The 19,747-nt window shown below is 48.5% G+C and overlaps 1 protein-coding gene across 1 annotated transcript; it reads left to right on the top strand.

The window, feature by feature from the left end:
- Positions 1–1,528: 1,528 nt before the first annotated feature.
- On the top strand, positions 1,529–19,683 carry GPRC5A (G protein-coupled receptor class C group 5 member A). The gene is made up of 4 exons (XM_032473052.1): positions 1,529–2,362; positions 15,474–16,399; positions 18,375–18,433; positions 18,717–19,683. The coding sequence occupies exons 2-4, from the start codon at positions 15,481–15,483 to the stop codon at positions 18,807–18,809; spliced, it is 1,071 nt and encodes a 356-aa protein (XP_032328943.1). The 5' UTR covers positions 1,529–2,362; positions 15,474–15,480; the 3' UTR covers positions 18,810–19,683.
- The last annotated feature ends 64 nt before the right edge of the window (positions 19,684–19,747 follow it).

The following is a 19,747-nucleotide window of genomic DNA, read 5'->3' as shown; positions in this document are numbered from 1 at the left end:
GGCTGGTGTATCAAAGGGATGGGAGGAGAAAAGGAGGTTCAGAGGAGGGTAGAGGAGAGAGTGCTGAGAGGACAAGGTGGGAAGTCTCAAGTTAACAGAAAAGTGGAGAATAATGGACATGGTGACCAAAGAACGCTTCAAAACAAGCATTCCCACAAAGCTCTCCTGCACACAGCTCTGGACCCACCAGACAGACCTCAGTCCAGAACAAGGAACAGAAAAAACAAGATGCCTCTTGGGGAGAGGATGGGGGGGGGTGCGGGAAAAATCCCCAAAGTCATGACCCTTCTGTTTTTACTTCCTCCTCCGACTTGACATCTTTTTCTTTTTTTTTTTTGTAGTGTTTGAATTTTTTAAAAACATTTTTATTGAGTTATAGTCATTTTACAATGTTGTGTCAAATTCCAGTGTAGAGCACAATTTTTCAGTTATACATGAACATACATATATTCATTGTCACATTTTCTTTCACTGTGAGCTACCACAAGATCTTGTATATATTTCCCTGTGCTATACAGTATAATCTGACATCTTTTTCTTGATGTCATAAACCTCACCCTAGTCTTGGTGATCCAGACTCCTAAAATACTGGAGTTGGGAAGCCCTTAGAGATGGCCCTCTCCCGCGTGGCAGCCACTGGTCACACAGGACTTTTGAGCACTTGAACTGTGGCTGGTCCAAATCAGCCAGTGCTCTAAGTATAAAGCACACCCTGGACTTTTGAGAACCTAATCTGAAACAAAAGAATGTAAATTAGCTCCTTAATATTTCAGAAATGTTGATTACATGTTGAAAGGATAATGTCTGGGATCTCTTGGGTTCAATAAAATATATTATTAAAATTAATCCCATTTCTTTTTACGTCTTTTAATGTGGCTGCTAGAAAATTTAAATTACACATGTGGCTCTCCTTCGTGGCTTGAATGACATATTTATGGGACAAGGCTGAAGAGTTCAGCTTGCTCCTTTAACAGATTGGAAACTGAGGTCCACAGGGGAGACACGATTCAGCAGATGGCGCACACTGAAAAGCACTGTCACTTCCAGTCCCCAACAGTCACACCCACACCCACACACATACACACTCCTGGGGAGCAGGCAGACTTAAACCCCTGGGCTGCAAGCCTCAAGGGATGTGTTCCAAGACTCAAGACATTGGCTGTGGTTTCCTGGGACTGAAATAAAAACCTAACAAAGGTAAAGGCATTGTCTCTCAAAAGTCACCTTTAAAAAGCCTATTAGACTCTGGAAACTTCAGGTGTTAGGGGACCTGAGGAGAAAGCTGGGGAGCCCTAGGCCTGCCCACCCCCAGGTCCATTTACATATAGAGTACCCCAGCTTAGTTGACCAGCTGCCCTAACCAGCACCTCAAGGACACGCAGCGCCCCGCCCCCAAAGCAGCGGGGTGGAGTCTGGCCTGAGGCAGCCACCCCCGGATTGTTTGACCAGTCAATAAAGGCATGTTTCAGGGGGATTGGCTTGATCGTGGAAGAGGTGTGGGCAGCCCAGGGAGGGGGAACCAGATACCAAAGGCAAATTCCTTTATTTCATAATTTTATCTGGCGTCCGCGTTCTCCTCCACTTGCATTGCCGAGGCTTTAAAAGAGGTGGTTGGGAAAGCAGAGCGATAACGATCTCCCCGCCCCGGGGCAGCGCTAATGGCGCTCATCTGGGGACAGTTCCGAGGAGCGGAGTAGCGGAGCTGACCCTGGGCCCCGGGACGAGGTTCTCCTCGGCCTCTGCCTTGACTGGGGACCCTAGACGGTGGCCAGTTCCTCCTTTCCCGCGCCCGGCTTCCCCTGGGACCCAGGGAGCGACACAGGAGCTTCGAGCGGCCTGGCGCTCGCCCTTGGCCGACCGGGGTGCCCAGCGGGGAGGGCGGATGTGGCTCCCTCCCCGAGGTGACACCTTGCAAGGCGGACACTGAGCGGTCCCCTCTGATTCCTTTTTTCACCCGGTGTCCGGGGACTTCCCAAGCAGCCTGATGGGCCGGGCAGGCCGGGTGGGTCCCCTCCTCCCACCATCGCCACCACCACCTATTCCGAGGGTGACTGTGCTGCTGACGTCAGGCGACTTTTGGCTCATTCCCTGGCACGGGGACTTTATTTTCATAACAGCATGCAGTGCCGTGGAACTGGAATAGGCGTGTCCTCTCCCCCTGACCCTCTCCCGCCCCTTGTCCCTCTGCTCACCCCCTCGCTCCCAGGCTCCCTCCCTCCGGCGACAGCAGCCTTTATAACTGCTCGGCGCCGCGAGGGCGGGATCGCCGCCCGCGGGCTCCCGCAGCACCGAGGGGCTCCCGCGCTGCCTCCGTCGCGTGGGACGCAGCGCCAAGTTCACGCGCCAGAGCGAAGGCACCAGGGTAAGTGAGGCGCGCCGAGCCCCGAGCGCGCCCGGCTTCCGCACTGAAGTCCTCGGGAGGGGGGGGGGGGAGAGCGGGCCCCCGAGGGGCGGGGGGATAAAGAGGAGAGAAATCCTGGTGTGGACTGCAGCTGGCTCTGAGAAAAAACAGTCCCAAGAAAAGAATTCCTTTAGGTTATCCCAACTCAAACTTCCCCCGCTCTGGGCTTCCCGAGCTAAGATAGAGGCAGAGAGCAGAACGACAATCTGGATAGTTTCTGCTCAAACGCACTGAACAAACTCAGAGTAGGTGGAATCCTGGCCAGGCAGGTGAGTTGAGGGGTCAGCGGAGGGGAAGAGAAAAGAGAAAGATCTAGAGGAATGGCAGGGACTGAGGTGGGGTGCGGGAGGTGGGGTGCTTGGCAGGAGGAGGGAGGTGGCGACCACTGCTACTTCACTGAGGTACTGCAAAGTGTCCATTTATTTTGTTCTTCCATGACAAGCGTGCCCTTCTGAATTTTGGGAAGTAGATTCTAGAAGCCACCTCTTGACGTGAGTGTGGGCCCTCAGCTCCACAGCATGTCATCCTCTCATGTCCCTTGAGTTGCTCTGGACCCCAGGGTTGAATGTCCAGTAACAGATAGGCAACAACTAGATAGGACCCAGGGAATGGCCCCGAACTGTCCAAGATGGTCCCTTAAACATCCATGGAGGAAGGAAGGGGAAGACAGCTCAGAATCAAGGAATTTGAAGGACTTTCCATGCCCAGCTTCTTTCCAGGCTGATTTTTGCCTCAGAGGGTGTAAATGCCACACCTGTTGAAGGGTTTGGCTGAATCAGCCTCAGCTGTGGGCTCATTCCAGAAAAGGAATACTTGAGCCACTTCAGATACAATGGGCTTGGGCCTGGGGAGGGGCGAGGATGGGGGTCAGAACTCTGCCCCCTAGGTCTGTGTGCTAGGAAAGGGAAGAGGGAAGGAATGCAGAGTGGAGGGGAGGGCGGGAGAGGGTCAGCAGAGGTTATCTCCAGGAGATAGGCGCCACCTGGGGAGTGGAGAGGTGGGTGCTCCCAGGGCTGACGGGAATGAGCGGAACTCAGAAGGGCTAACATTCTTGGGGAGTGCTCTCAGCCTTGAGTCAGGAAGTCCAAGTTCTCATCAGCTCTGCAGGCCCTGTAGCTGTGTGCGGGCCAGAGCTAGGCCTTGAGTCCCTCCTAGTGGGTCTTGGAAAGGCCCCCAGCCCCCTCCCAGGGCTGAGATTCTAGCCCCTCTCCATCTGCGTGGGTCTCTTTGGGAGTCCTCTTTGGAATCTGCGTCTTTGTATTCCACTCCTCATTGGGAATTGATGACGACAGGGTGTAAAGAAGAGTTTTGACTGATTTTATTCTCCTTCTGGGGGCTTGTCTTCAGGTCCACTGCCATTTAAAAATCCACAGATTGAGCTGAGGAAATGATGTATTGGCTTTAAAAACAATGAATTGAATAGTGTTTTTGCTTGAGGAGTCTATAATTTTCTTAGTAGTTTGGTGTGTTTGTTTTGACTTATATTCTTACTTTGATTGCCTTGTGGTCAGAATATATAGTCTGTACATTTTTTATTTTAGACTTTGAGTTTTTTGTGTGTGGTCTAAAATATGCTTTTTGTAAATGTTCCATGATCACATCAATGGAAGAAATCATATAGAAAGGATTGGTAAGCTAGATTCCCGGCCAGAAACATCCCACAGCCTATTTTAATAAATAAAGTTTTATTGGAATTCAGTCAGGCTTATTGCCATGTATTATCTATGGCTGCTTTCAGATATAAACAAATGGCCTACAAAGCCTAAACTATTTACTATCTGGCCCTTTACAGAAAATGTTTGCTGATCACTGATATAGAGGATCTGAATTACATAATTAATAATAGAGATCTAATAAAATATGAAATAGATCATATTTTGATTAAAGTATTCATAGAACACTTATAAAAATTTACCATTTATTTTTCCTATTTCATCTGTTGAGGACTGATAAAGAAGTATTAAAGTCTGCTGTAACCATAATATTTCTTTTGATTTTTCCTTGTATCTCTAGTAGTTTTTATTTTGTGTATTTTGGTGCTATGTTGTTCAGTGCATAGAAGTTTATGATGGTCATGTCTTCAGTGTAGGGTATTCTTTTTTTTTCTTAATTATTATTTTAAAAAAGAGCTTTTTGGTCACTATAATAGCTTTTTGCCTTGACTAAACTTTGTGTGATTTTAATACTTCAACTCTTACTTAAGTTTCTCACCTTGAGCAAGTATTTACACTTGTACCTGAAACCTAATACTTGCTAAATAAACATCATCTGTTAGTATGGCTTTTTTTTTTTTTTTGCATTTATTTTCATCTTTTCCTTTGTTTTACTTTCAACTTTTTGACTTTTGTTGTTTTAGGTGAGGTTCTAATAGGTATAGTATGGTTCAAATTCAGTCTTTTCATAATAAAAAAGTTTCCATTACATTTATTGTAAGAATAGTTGCTTGCTGTTGTCATATAATTTTTGGCCATGCAGTCTCCTCTCTCCATCATCTCCCACATTAGATAGTCTATGTTGTATTTTTAGGTACACTTGAGCATAGGGTAGTACAATTCTTAGGGTTTGGAAATACAGGCTTGTAAGGAGAAATGACAAGTTTAGCCTGGGAACGTCAATATGGTACCTTTATATGTTGAAATAAAATACTTAAAAGGTGCCTTTGAGGCTTTGAGATAGTATACCAGGAGAGGACTTCACTTTATCCACCTATTTTCTGGAAATTTCATTTCTTAAAATTCTGGGCCTAAGAGATTTGGAAGTTTTGTTCAAACTCTTTAAGTTAAAAAAAGAAAAGTGATTTCCAGTATTTTATTTTTCTATTTCAGTAATTTATTTTATATTAATTTAAAGTTCACTTGCTTTGTTTAGAATAGAGGAAGATGCTAGTATCCCTCAAAGCAGAGCTACCCAAAAGTGAAGAAATTGGGATGAAGAGTGTGGTTATGCTTGTTTAGATCTGCCCGTGGTGGGAGAACGATTTATTTTCTCCCAGTTACTAGATAGAAACTCAACCCAGTGATATTATTCAGATGCTATTCATAAGCGGTTGCCTTGATGCATCACGTTTAGGTCATCAGAATTCAGATGGCTTACCCAGAAGAGGGGATCCTGGAGATTCCCCTGGAGACACTTTCCATCTATAACTAATCCTTCACTTAGCTCAGAGACACTTCTGTGCGACCCCACCCTCGTCTTTAACTTGGCCTGTATAAAAATATGAGGATTAGCATCAGCTCATATTCATCTCCAAAAATTCTTCCTCCCCATTACTCACACTTGCTAATAAATACATTGTTTTGAGTTATATTCAGTAGTCAGTCTTCATCCAAAATGTTTGCTCAGCAACCTCTGTGCAGAGCACATAGTGAAAAAGACACCAACAAATAGAAGATTTGCTCTATTTCCTCGAAAACTTGTTATCTGATAGGCGCTGATGTTATCAGTCAGAACTGGTGTCAATCTATAACATGTAACATACATATGGAATAACTTGAGCGTGGATGAATACTTAATTGTAAAAGCTATGAGGAGAACTACAAATTTAGAATGAGATGGGACTAATAATTTAAAAAACCCTCAAGAGAGAGGTAAATTTTGGACCAAGGTTCTGAAGAAATACGATAAATGGGTTGTGGCTAGGAGCAGGAGGGTCTTCCTGGCAAAGAGAATAATGCGTGAGCAGGAGTGACTTGGTGAGGGTTGGTCTTAGGCTCCAGTATCCTTCCGGATAGAAAATACTCTTGGCAGATTTGTTTGCCTCGCATAGATGTGGGGAAGGGAGTTAGGAAGGCAGGAAGAAGTGGGTGGGTGGGAGGACCATTTGGAGAAAAGCCTGGAAACTCAAACTGAGATCGAATCTGTTTTGATAGACAGAAAGGAGCTGATACGCTTTTTAACTTGAAGACCCCTTCCCAGGCTTCTCTTTTTGCTCCCCTTATAGCATTTAACTCTATTGAGCACTCTTTTTTTTGGGGGGGGGGAAGGAGTTTGCTCCTTGGCATCTGGGAAACCAGCCAAGCTTATTTCTGGTTTTGTTTTTATTTTATTTTATTTATTTACTTATTTTAGGGGGGAGTGATTAGGTTTATTTATTTATTTTTAATGGAGGTCCTGGGGATTGAACCCAGGACCTCGTGCAGGCTAAGCACATACCCTACCACTGAGCTATGCCCTTCCCCCGCCCTGGGCTTATTTCTTGGATTAAGCCCAGCAATTTCTTTTTAACATCCTTTTCTGACTCCTGCTGGGATGAGACGGTGTTCCCAGGGTTCTGTCCTTGGCCTTCTTGCTCCCGTATGAGCTGCCCGTGTGATCTGGTCTCCTCCAAAGCCTTGGGGTCCCTGCTATGGGCCCATGACCCCCAGCCTGTGCTCACAGCCCAGACCCCTTCTGAGCCTGAGGCTCAGCACGTCCACGTCCCCGTGCAGAGGAGTCAGCACAAGCGGGTGTCATGGAACCTGGCTTTTAAGAGCCATGTGGTCTTGGTAAGTTATTTAATGTCTGTGCCTCCGTTTCCGCCACTGTGAAAAGGGGGCATAACCAGAGGGCTTTTGTGAGGATTAAATGATACTGTGTGTGGTCCAGAGTAAACTCCCAGGAGACTTAGCGCTTGTCAATCCTGGGTTCCTCCATGAGCATGTCCCATATTCATCTTAGATTCAGCGAAGCCAAGCTGGGCATCTCTCACAAGCCTGGATTTCTAAACCCCATTTGCTGCTACCTGCCTAAGAATCTCCCACCTCTCCCTGCCTATTTTTCTAGCCTCATCTGCCTGGTCTCCTTTCTGAAGCCTTTTAAAAAAAACCCATTAGGTAAAGTGGGCCACTGTTTTCTGCATGCCGTCAGCATCTCCTGCACACTCTGTAACCTTACTTGTGTGTCACTGTGACTCTGCTGGTCCTCCCAGGAGCAGAAGCCACACTTTTGGTATGCGAGGTTTGTACACTTAATATAGTACCTGGCACAAAGTAGGCAAATGTTTGTTGATTGACAGGAAGATTGCACGCATGCAGGATTGCTTGCTTCGGAGATTTCTTAGAGATAGTTTAAATAGAGAGAGGCTGGAGTCGGAGAAAAGCTTCAGTGCCTGTAAGAGTGATTTAGAGATGAAACAAAAGATTAAATTCTAACTAGGACTACTCTTAAAGGGGTATGCTTTCTAACTATGTTATATTGGCTGTGTAACTTTATCTCTCCGAGAGTCAGCCTTCTCACCTACAAAATGGGTTGTAGGAATATTAAATGAGGTAATAGATGTCAAAACAAGTAAATAAGAGAATACATATAAAAACATAAACATGCGGCATCAAGCCTGGCTCACAAGAGGGCTCTGTATGTGGTAACAGTCGCCATTAGTTTTAGTTACGCTTATATTGTGACTATTGTTATTACTACTGATTGAATGCGGCAATTCCAGAGTAGAGAGAAAATTAAAATGCTACTCACAGATTTGCCTGGCTGGGCTGGTGGGATGGCTTAGCTTCAACTAGCACTTGAGTTTCTGGATGTCGTTCCCTGGCAGTCATGCTGAGAGGTCAGTAAAGCCCTCTTCTTTTCAGACGACAGAAGAAGATAAATCTCGCAAGGAGGAACGTAAGGTTATCGTTGGGCCAGGTCCAGGGTGGCAGGTAATTCACGCTCAGATCACCTGGGGAGGGAGGGCTGCACACAGCCAGCTGGGCAACCTTCTAGGCCTGGGCATAGGTAACTCGACACCTTCCCCACCTCTCTGGGAAAAGAGGGGTCTCCAAGGCTGGAAAGGAGAAGCTGGGAGACCCCTCCCAAACTGGCATGTGTCCTTGCACATCAATCAGTGGGTCAAGGTCACTCTAGGGCCAGTCCTGCTCCCGGACCCCTGCGGCTCTGTCCTGCTGGTGAGTGTCCCTCTCAGACCCTTCCACCTCACCTCCAGTCCTGGTTTGGGGTTTGGTGAGGAGTCTGTGGCACATAGTCTTTTAATGACAGGAGATGGGGTGAGAAGGAGGATGAAGGAGAGGGAGAAAGAGATTTGGAAATTGTCTACAAGGAGCTCCCCAGTGGGATGAACCTCGGAGCTGGAAATGGGCTCAGACTGCCTGGCTCAGCACCTGGCCCCCTTTTACAGAGGAGAGGATGGAGACTCCAGGAGACAGTACTGCACACAGAGGCCGCTGAAACCCCTCTTTCCTAAAGGCGTGGAGTCAGAGATGGCTTGGAACTGAGCCCAGTGACTCCCTCCCTCCCTCCCTGCCTCCCTCTCCTCTCCCTCTTCCCCCCACTTCTGGCTCTTCTTTTTCCTTCCCTCTCCCTTTCCTCCCTCTTTCGTTGTTTTAACCTTTTGGTCAGGCCCTGACTCATCCGAAAAGGGTTTAAGACATCGCCAAGGGATTTCGGGGTCTCTGTTGTGGGTGTCAGTGGATTACCGGACAGGGTGTGTGGGTCAGCAGCTGTAATAAGTGAAGGGGTTCTCACCCTTATGACTCAAAGTCCATTCTCAGGTCCCAAGCCAGAGGCTACATACACTAAAACCTCATCATCTTCCTCCAGAGCGCAGGGTTTAGTCATCCGGGAATTGGGTGGGAGCAAATGACTGGGTTGCAGTCTCCCTGCTTACTGGGAACACCTCAGGATCCATGCTCTGCCAGGAGACACCTGGAGTTCCTCAGATAGGAGTCCAGACGTGGCCAGAGCTCCTACATCAGACCCACATGAAGAGGACAGGAGCAACGGGGTTGGAACTGAGGATGCAGACGGGGCTCGTGAGGAAGCCTGGTGCCACTCACCCCACGTGTCTTGGGAGCAGCCCCTATTCTACCAGACTAGACTCCACTTCTGTCTGCAGGCTCACTCTTGCATCAGGCGCTGAGCTAGAGGCTGGGGAGAGACATTTAACAGCTCAGTGTCCACCTTCATTGAGCCTTTGAATCTAGCGGGGAACAGACTCACCAACAGGCACTGCAGGGCTGCGTGATCAGTGCTATGGCAGGAAACGTGGAGGCTCTCAGGGAGTTCATGGGATGCGTCTCTCACTAGACTAGGGCAGCCCGGGAAGCATCCTGGAAGAAGGGACCTCTAAGGGGATGGATCCTGGGGGTCGTGGGGGAGAAAGTCCATGCAGATGGGACAGCATGTTTGAAGTGAGATGGTGGGGTTGTCTGGAGGATACTAAGAAGCACGCATACTGGACCAGGAGGAGGGCGTGGGGAGGCATGATGCTGGAGAGGCAGGCAGGGGCTGGGGGTGTAGAGCCTTACGCCTTGTGCAGGTGATGGCTCTTTCTCTGGCTGCAAATAGAGTGACTCGAAGAGGGCAAACCTGGGGATGGAGTGCTCGAGCTTCTGAACTGGTCCAGGCAGAGATGATGGTGGGCTGACTTAGGGCTGGGAGAAGTGGACGTCCTCAGGAGACAATGCACATGTGGAGTTGATAGACCTGGGTGATGGGCCACTTTCCGTAGATCTTAGGTCTTAAGTTGGCTTTTATGCCACTGCCTTGGGTTCACAAACGGGGAGACCCTGGGATGCCTCCTGTCCCACTTCCTCATCTTCTCCACACACCCTCCTTTCCTGCCCGTTCTATGGCAGAAGGGCACACACAGCCAGTCTGTAAATACAGTCATTTCTTTACCAGGTAGGAATTTGAGGGTATGCATAACTCTGAGGAGTGGGAGCAGTTCACAGGGCAGGCTGTGCTTCTCAGCGGATTTAACCCAAGCTCAACACCTAAAGCAGCCCAAGTGCCTGTGTATTCACCCCCATTTCTAACTGGCAGGTCCCCCCCACAGCTTTAAAGGGGTTGTACTGTGTTGTGTTAAGACCTATGATAGAGTTAGAATCTGGGTTTGAATCCTGGCCCTTCCTCTTACTAGCAGTGTGACCCTGGGGCGTCCGCTACCTTGCTGTAATTGTAGGACAGGGAGAGTAATAAACTGAGCTGCAGGTTGAGGTGGTCGTGAGGGTTAGACAAGCCAGGTGTGCACAACCAGGCCTGATCCTGGTGAGAGTGAGTTATGAGACGTTCCCGCCCCTTCAGAGCAAGTCTGAGCGTCCATTGTTGCTTTCCTCCCCGCTTAGTCTTTGTAGGAGCAAGTTCCTTCTGGGCTGGGCCCCAGGTCTCTCCACTCTTGATTCTGGCTACAAATGACGTCCACGTGACCGCTGGCCTCGTGCCGTTTTCTCCTGCTCCAGCCCTTCCGTTCTTCTCCGAGGCTGTCGCTCTAGTTCCTGGCAGTTTCTATTCCCAAATGTTGATTTCTTCCCTTTTCGTCTTCCAACTCTGCTTTCTAGAAGTCCTCAGCTGCTCAGGACCCGGCCACCTTCCTGGTGGGTCACCTCGCAGCTTCTCAGGGCAGACCTGCTTGTTAGGGAGTTGGGTGAGTTATCTTTTCATCCAACAAAATGCAAAGGTTTTAGACCTTGCAGACCCGTTGCGCAGTCCCTGTCGTGCTGGGGAAGGGGTGGGGGAGGGCTAAGAGGGGTGAATTTAAAAGGATTATTCCAAAAAATTATAGTCACTCAGGTAAAAAAATATTTACTAAGCAGTTTTAAAAAAAGATGTTAGTGAGAGATTTGAGAAAGAGGAACCCTAACTGGATATTTGCTATTAAAGGGTTATTGTTAATTTTTAAAGTGGGATTAAGTTAAAAGAAAATTTTATCTTTTAGTATTTATGCATAGAATGATATGATGTCTGGAATTTGCTTAAAAAATACCTAGTCGTGGGAGGGTATATAGCTCAGTGGCAGAGCATGTGCTTGGCACGCACAAGGTCCTGGGTTCAATCCCAGCACCTCTGTAAAAAAAAAAAAAAAGTCCAGTGAATAGGTTGGGGACATAGATGAAGCAAAAGTGGCCACGTTATTTTTGAAACCAAATGATGAGTACGTGGGCCCCCAGTATTCTCGTCTCTTTATTTTTTAGTATACTTGAAAATTCCTGTAATAAAAACTTGAGCATTAAAAAAAAGTGTTTTAAAGATACTTCAGGGGCTGTTTCTCCATCTCCCCGGCATGGTTAGGGGCGGCAGGTGAAGTGAAACTGGGGGAAATGGGCTTTCTCTCCTCTCCATCCTCACTGCTTGTTGCTTGTGTTTTTACCTGAAAAACTGGGTTCGCCTCTTGGTGGGTATCGAGCCAAAAGGCGCAACCAGGCCAAAGAACGGGAGTAAGATTTATTTCGCGCAGCAAGAAAGGGGAACACCAGGCATCTTTCCCAAGTATTATCTCCCCATAGGACAAAACGGGAAGTTTTTTTTTGTTCCTTTTTATTTTTTCCTTTTATTTTATTGTTGTTGTTGTTTTTTATTTTTACAGATTTATTTATTCATTTATTTAACCGGGGTGCTGGGGATTGGACCCAGGACCTCCTGCATGCTAAGCATCTGCTCTACCACTGAGCTATACCTTCCCCCCAAAACTGGGGGCCTTTTAAGCGAAGGTTCATGCATATTCATGAAGGGGCTTGGGCGGTTGACAGAGTCCAGGCTTTAGTTGATTGAGGTCATGAGCTTTGGGAAAGGTCATCTTCCTCCCTTAGGGTCCAGTTGAACCGGTGGTTGAGTGCTTCAGGCTAACCCATCCCACTGAAGCAGACCTGGGAATCTTTATAATTGATGTATTATCTTCGTGATTGTTACTTCTCTTGTCTGATAACAGACAAGACTGTTCCTGCATTCTTTTGTTCCCTTAAGAACATTAATTACTGATACCTGTTCAAGGACAAGTAAGGTTTAGGCCCTGGGAGGAGGGGAGGGATAAATTAGGAGTTTGGGATTAGCAGATACAAACTACCATGTATGAGTAGAATTGATAAACAACAGGGTCCTACTGTACAGCACTGAGAACTGTATTCAATAGCTTGTGAGAACCTATAATGAAAAAGAATGTATATATGTATAGCTGGATCACTATGCTGTATACCAGAAACTAACACAGCATTGTAAATCGACTACACTTCAATAAAAGCACTCACACACAGACAACAAAAAAGCAAAATGGCTCAGGCCAAAAATGGCTTCTCTTATGCCAAGAAAGCCACGCCTGCTTCTCTTTCTCTGGAGACCCCTACCTTACCTGCTCACAGTGTGAGACCCTGGTCAGTGGGCGCCAGCAGTCCCCAGGACACAAGCCCTGGCTGCACTGCTGCACGGAAGTGAGGGGCCCAGAGGTCCCAGGAGCCCCCAGGACACAAGCGCTGGCTGCACTGCTGCATGGAAGTGAGGGCCCCAGAGGTCCCAGTTGGGGGCAGGAGGTCTCTGCCTTACCGTCCCTCTGGGCAGCGCGAGAACCATCCTTTAGGTGAAAATCTCGTCAGTCTCTCAAGATTTAGAGTCATCAGGTTCCTTTATGATAATCAGGTAATTACAACAACTACTTGTCATAAACAGCACTGACTTGAGGGGTGGGGAAGGCACAGGGAGGGGCAGGGACGGTGAGAGAAATACCTTTCCAGCAGGACACCGCCCTTGTGGTTAATCTGAGAGCGTGAGGTAGGGAGTGAAGAGAGTGCAGGAGCCTGGTCCTTCCGCTGACTGGGCTCTAGCCTTTCTGCAACTTCCGCATCACTAGGGGGTCCCCCTCCCTGTCCCACACTACTGAGGGCAAGGCCATCAGACTTTGTGTCCCTGGATTTCAGGCGTTGCCTGTACTTGAGTCGCATCTGCCTCTCTTTTTGCTCCTGTGTCTCGTCCTGCCCTGCGGAGATGGGACTTAAGCATTCTTTTCTCTGTGCTCTGCATGCGGTAAGGATGTCCAGGGTGTCACCTGCATGGGCTGGAGTGCAGGTGTCAGTCCCTTGGGTGAGGGAAGGCCACGGGAAGGCTGTGGCAGTGGTGGCAGAGGAGGTCCGTCTGTCTGTCTCTTCTACCACAGCAGGGAACACGTCTGACATCTGTTTCCTCCTTCACCGTTGAGCGTCTAGAATAGTGATTGACACGCAGAAGTGCTCAGTAAATACTGGTTGAATGAATGACTCTGTAATACAGAGTCAAGCTTGGAGAAGCAAATCTCATTACATTAGGAAGATAGATTTAAGCTATCAGTGATTTAAGTTACTTATATTATTTAAGTTATTTTATCTGAATACACCACACATATAGTATTCTAACATCTATCAAAAATTCATGTATGTATATGTATGTGTTATAATGCATGTGCGTGTTTGTGTGTATATATATGTGTGTGTGTGTATATATATATATGTGTGTGTGTGTGTGTGTGTGTGTGTATAATTTTTTCCTGATTGCTATTGAATAAAACTGCTGGGACGTGACCATCTCATCGAACTGGAATGATGATTTTGCATCTTTAAGGGAAGCAGGTGTTTAAATTTCGTCCACTTGCCCTGGACAGTCAGCTGGCGATGGTTTATTCTGTGTCCCCCCGTGCTGTGCTTGCCTTGTGGTTTGATCTTGAAGCTGTTTTTTCTGCTATAAGGGAAGAGGCAGGACTCTAGATATTTTGTGCTTTTTCCTGCTCCTCAGTCCCAGCTGCTCTTCTTGCTGACTTCTTTCTGCACATTCCCTCCCAGTTTGGCACTAGAAGCAGCTGAAAGCTTTCACTGATGCTTCTCTATGGAGGGGGTCTCAGTGAGACTTCCCATCTTCTAACCCCCACCCCACCGTATTGTTGTCAATTCAGAACTTTTCCCTGTTGAGTGAGCAATCCTATCAGGAAAAGAAAAACTAAAGCAAAAAATAAAAAAATAAAAAAGTCCATGCACAAATAGCTCACAATAAAACAAAAAGAATAGTGTCATAGAAACTTATAAACAGTAAAAAAAAAAATTCGGAAAACAAAATTATGGTTTTGTTGAGAAGCTGTTAAAACCACAGCCATCCTGAATTTCGACATCTTATCTGACGTTGACTTTGGAATTTGAGAACCATCTCTTTTGAGGAAATGTACAAAGTCCTTTCTCTTCCTGTTTCTCAACTTATCTTCCCACGTGTGCCCTGCATCTCTAGGAATTCGATTTCATGGGGTTTGGGAAATCAGCTGGGTCTAAAATTGACATGGAGGTTGCAGAAAGAAGGCAGCAGACCTGGGAGCTTAAGGACAGCTAGATAGGGAGTTCTTTCTTTCTTTCTTCCTTCCTTCCTTCCTTCCTTCCTTCTTTTCTTTCTTGGAAGGTAATTAGGTTTATTTATTTATTTTTAGAGGTTGTACTGGGGATTGAACCCAGGACCTTGTGTATACTAAGCATGTACTTTACCACTTGAGCTATATCCTCCCTCCTCCTTTTTTTATCTTTTGTTTTTGTGTGTGTGTGTGTGTGGGGGTAGGTAATTAGGTTTCTTTACGTATTTTTAAATTAATTTTTAATTTAATTTAATTTTTTAGTGGAGGTACTGGGGATTGAACCCAGGACCTTCTGCATGATAAGCACGCGCTCTGTTGCTGAACTACATCCTCCCCCTAAGCAGCTAATTAAGAGCTCGCCAAGCCAGGGAAGACTCCATCCACTGCTTTTTGGGATTAGCAGAGCCATCCTTATAAACCTTAATTAAGGAGGGGAAACCTTCTAATATGTTACAACAGAGTTGAAGAAGAGGACGCAGTGGCTGAGAAGGGAAGGCTGGCATCTGCAGAGAAATCTACAGATCAGATAACTTCTCTCATCCACAAGAACGAGAAGCTTACAAATAATGTCTGAGACAGGGCCAAATGTGGGAAAGAACTTGGGACGATAAATGATGATTTAAGGGCTAATGTCAAGGTTAGATATTACCATTGTCACCACTTCCTAAGAAGACACCAGCCCCAAATACCAGGAACCCTGGCAAGTTGTTTGTGACCTAGTTTTTGAGATGAGACTCTGAAACACCTCATCAGAGCCCTAGGCTCTCCAGCTTCAGGGTAAATGTTAATGTAGTTCAGTTGTGGGGAGGGAGGTCTGGAGGTCTGAGATGCGCCTTTCCTTCATCAGCCTTTAGCATTTACCATCACAGTTGGAGGAAAAGTTCGTATCTTGATCTCATGTTGTAAGTTCAGGGGCAAAACCCTGGCTAAATATACAGAGTTGGTTCCGAATCGTTCTTGGTCCTCTGTGCCTGCGTTGGGAGACTCACCTGCACCCCCAACCTTGCTTTCTTGCAGGACCAGAATGGCCACAACCCCTGATGGTTGCCGTTCGAGCCTGGAGTCCAGGTACCACAGGCTCTGTGATAAAAATGCAGCCTGGGGCATCGTCCTGGAGGCGCTGGCCGGGGTCGGGGCTGTGACCTCGGTGGCCTTCGTGATCACCCTCCTGGTCCTCATCTGCAAGGTGCAGGACCCCAGCAGGCGCAAGGTGCTCCCCACCCAGCTCCTCTTCCTCCTGGGCGTGCTGGGCATCTTCGGCCTCACCTTCGCCTTCATCATCCGACTCGACGGCGGCACTGGGCCCACGCGCTTCTTCCTATTCGGTGTCTTCTTTTCCCTCTGCTTCTCCTGCCTCCTGGTTCATGCCTTCAGCCTGACGCAGCTGGTCCGGGGGAGGAAGCCCCTCTCCCTGCTGGTGATGCTGGGCCTGGCCGTGGGCTTCAGCCTGGTGCAGGACGTCATTGCTGTCGAGTATGTGGTCCTCACCATGAACCGGACCAACGTCAACATCTTCGCTGAGCTCCCCGCTCCGCGGCGCAACGAAGACTTTGTCATGCTGCTCATCTACGTCCTCTTCCTGATGGCGCTGACCTTCCTCACGGCCTCTTGCATCTTCAGTGGCTCCTTCAGTGGCTGGAAGAGGCACGGGGCCCACATCTACCTCACCACGCTGCTCTCCATGGCCATCTGGGTGGCGTGGATCACCCTGCTCTTGGTCCCTACCCCTGGCCCCCAGTGGGATGACACCATCCTCAGTTCAGCCTTGGTTGCCAGTGGCTGGGTTTTCCTGTTGGCTTATATTTTACCTGAGTTCCGGCTGCTCACAAAGCAACGGGACCCCATGGACTATCCTATGGAGGATGCTTTGTGTCAACCTCAGTTCATGAAGAAGAGCTACGGTGTGGAGAACAGAGCTTACTCTCAAGAGGCAATCACTCAAGGTACAGAGCCTGGCTGGGGGGAGAATCCCCTGTGGAAAGATGGGGGAGAATCCTAGGATATTATAACTGTAAGGAGCACACACGATTATCCAGGGCACACTCCTCATAGAACAGATAACGTCCCCGAGGCTCGGGTCTTCTTACGATCATCCAGCTGGTCAGCGACAGGCAGAACTAGCAGCTGCCCTCGAGAATCTTTATCTAGTACCTTCTACATAAAACCATGCAGGTTTCTCTGAATCAAAATAAGATGGAGCAAAGGGAAGGAAAAGGAATGGTTAGAGAAGTTCCTAGAGACAAGCGGGTGAGGTGGTATTCTCTGTAAAAGACAACCAGGCAGTCCTTCCAGGAGTGTGGATCCTTTGCAGATCTGAGGGCATAAAGCCCAGCCGTGCAGTGACCACAGAGCTCAGAGCAGGGAGAAGTCTGTTTTATCGTTAATCAGTGGTAATCTTCGTAAAGGTACTGAAGATTTGGATTTAGCCCGAAGAGCTACATTTTACTGCACGTCTCTGGCCCACGGGGCGGGGAGGGGCAATTTTGCTCTTGCCTGGAGTTGTGGGTCACTGGGCTAAACCGATAGCCAGAAGCTGCCTTTGCTGAAACATATCTGTTCATCGGTCTCTAGGGTTTACATCGGTCTCTGGGCCAAATTAGGGGAGGGGAATAGGTTTGGGACAGGAGTGAGGGACCTCCAAGGCCAGGCTCCTGGCTCCAGCTAGCAAGTCCCTCTGCTCTTGAAGCCTGCTGTGCGAAACCTCCTGGTGTCTCTGCCACCGTGGTCCCTCTGCTGTGCACTTGGAAACTTGAGCGGGGGGGGGGGGGGCTGGAGGGGATATTTCACCCCCACCTCTCCTGTCCACGGCTTCACTCCATCACCTCACGCCCAGACTCCCTAACTCATCCTCCTTCCCTTAATCCTTCTATGGGCCACTGTCAGCTTACTCTCCCTAAAATACTTCTCTGGCCACCACCCCTTCCTGCTCACATATCTCACTGGCTCCCCCGTATCTACTGCCTTTACCGAATCCTCTATCCCCGGTGAGTGTTTTCACAGCCGGAACCCCACCACCACCACTGCGGCCGTGTTCTCAGTCCAAACAAACCAAGTCCCCACATTTCCCTGCCGGTGTGTCTGGGTTCAAGGCGTGTCCATCCTCTGCCTGACATGTCATTCCTCATTCTTGCTCTTGTCCAGAGTCAGATATTCCCGTCTCCCTTGCGCTCCGCCTGCATTTCTGTGGAACTTTGCGATGCTCTTTGATCAGAGTCTGTCTCACTGCACACTCAAGTGTAGCTGCCGTGTGCTCCAAGGGCATCCTCTGCGCAGGAGTCATTCTGGCTCATCCTTGTGTTCTTCACAATATCTTACATTCAGACAACATTTTAGGTATTTATGGAGTCAATTGGACAGGTAAATTTGGTGGGAAATAATAAACGGATTGCTTTAACTTGTATTCACAATGGGTGTATGTGTTGACTTGTTTGTTCCCGAGTTTTAATCCCTCTGATTTCCCCCAAATACATAGAAAACAAATTCCGTCCCTTCACAAAGAAAACAGTAACATTTCCCCCTCCTTGTTGGGCAGTGAAGGAAGTGAGTACCTCCCCAGTGAGACCCACCCTAGGTGTTCCTCTGGCCAGATCTATGTCTGAAAAGACTGGTTTCAAACGTGCTTTTGAGTGGTCCTAGGATGGGGAGGCCTCTGGAGAGGTTCTGGAAAGCATTTCCCTAGTGATGCTACGTGGATAGTTATTCATGCTTTCAACCAGTTTGGAGCTTGCTCTGGGCCTGCTGCTGGGCCTGAGGACACAGTCTCTTCCTGCGTGAAACTGACCATCTACTCGGGAGACAGAGGATGAAATGGATAATGGGTCACACTTTGATAAATGACTCCACTTGTCGGCGGGAGGTGAGCACAGGTCGGGGCACGAAGGAGGGGCCCTCAAGCTCATTTGCTCCTCTCTGTTTCAGGCACTGAAGAGACAGGCGACACGCTCTACGCCCCTTACTCCACCCACTTCCAGCTGCAGGTAAATGAGCTTCTCCTTTGTCGCCAGCAGTGTTAGCACCCCAGAAGCATTTGTCCTTTGGGAACAGATGCCGATGCCACCCCGATGGCCGCCAGAGGCCCCCTGGGAGTTACGTGTCTGCTCTCCTGCAATCTGCCTCGTGGGGGTTAGTGCAGGAGACGGGAGTGCAGGGCAGGGGAGGGTTTAGGAGAAGGGGAAGTAAACGACTCCTGCCCAGGTTGGAATGTGGTGGAAATGGCCAGGAATTGGAGCGGGTTTCACAGTCTGAATGCTTCCTTTTCAGAATCGAAACTCCCCGAAGGATTTCTCCATTCCGCGGGCCCAGACTCGAGCCAGCCCTTACAGTGACTACGAAGGAAGGAAAGATGTCAGTTAACGACACGTCCTGAAGGGACGGACGAGTGCAGCAAGTCAGCGGAGCCCGCTGGGGGTTTGTGGGATGCGGGCTGAGTCCCGAGCCTTCTCAGGAAGCTGTCCAGAGCCTTACAGGAGGCCCGGCCGCCATTCTTCTGTTTGGAGTTGAAGCAGGGTGCCTGTCTCCAGTTCTCAGCAGCACGTGGGTCTTTCCCTTCGCCCCACACTTAGGCTACGTCTCTCAAGGGGGAGTCTCAGGCCACTCGGGGTTATCCTACCGTCCCTGTCATTGTGTGTGTGACCAAGGCTCTGGTCATCTGACCACACACTGGCTCGTTCAGCCTCAGAAGCCAACTCGTCCAACTCAAGGCTGGTTCTGCGAGGATCGCTTGGCTCAGGGCAGAGCTGCACATCTGAGCACACACAGCAGAAGCCTGTCTCTCAGCCCACCCTGCCCACATCTACACTGGAAGCCGACTTACTGGCCTCTCCCTTGCCTGGACAGGAGAGGCTAAAAGTCACCCTAAATTTGCTCATCTCTGTGGTGCAGCCTAACATAGGGTCCCCAGTGCCAACTTCGCAGATCACCTCTCTCTTCTGGCACTGTCCCCAAACTTGTGTCAGCCCCCAAACTGCTCCCCCAGGATTCTCCCTCCAGACCTCACCAGCGCAGACACGCCCAGTGTCTCTCTGCCAGGAGGACACGTGCCCTGTCTTGCTCTAAGTTCCCGCCACTGATCCTTCTCCCATCCTCAGCCTCTGTAAATAGATTTACCCAGGTTCATCTCCTGCTTCCTGGAAGTGGGTATTGTCTACAAACCGGGGTGTGTTCCTTGTAAAATAAGTTATTCACTGTTCTTCACTGGAGATGCAATAAAGGTGTGAAGGCAACTTTATTTTTACTGTGGCTGCGGCAGGACGAGGGGTGGGCACTGGACTCATGGGGAGCCTCAGGCTCTT

The sequence above is a fragment of the Camelus ferus genome, chromosome 34 (assembly GCF_009834535.1).
Source record: "Camelus ferus isolate YT-003-E chromosome 34, BCGSAC_Cfer_1.0, whole genome shotgun sequence".
Classification (NCBI taxonomy): Eukaryota; Metazoa; Chordata; class Mammalia; order Artiodactyla; family Camelidae; genus Camelus; species Camelus ferus.
Note: the sequence above shows the minus strand (reverse complement) of the source record. Positions and strands in the feature narration are given on the sequence as shown.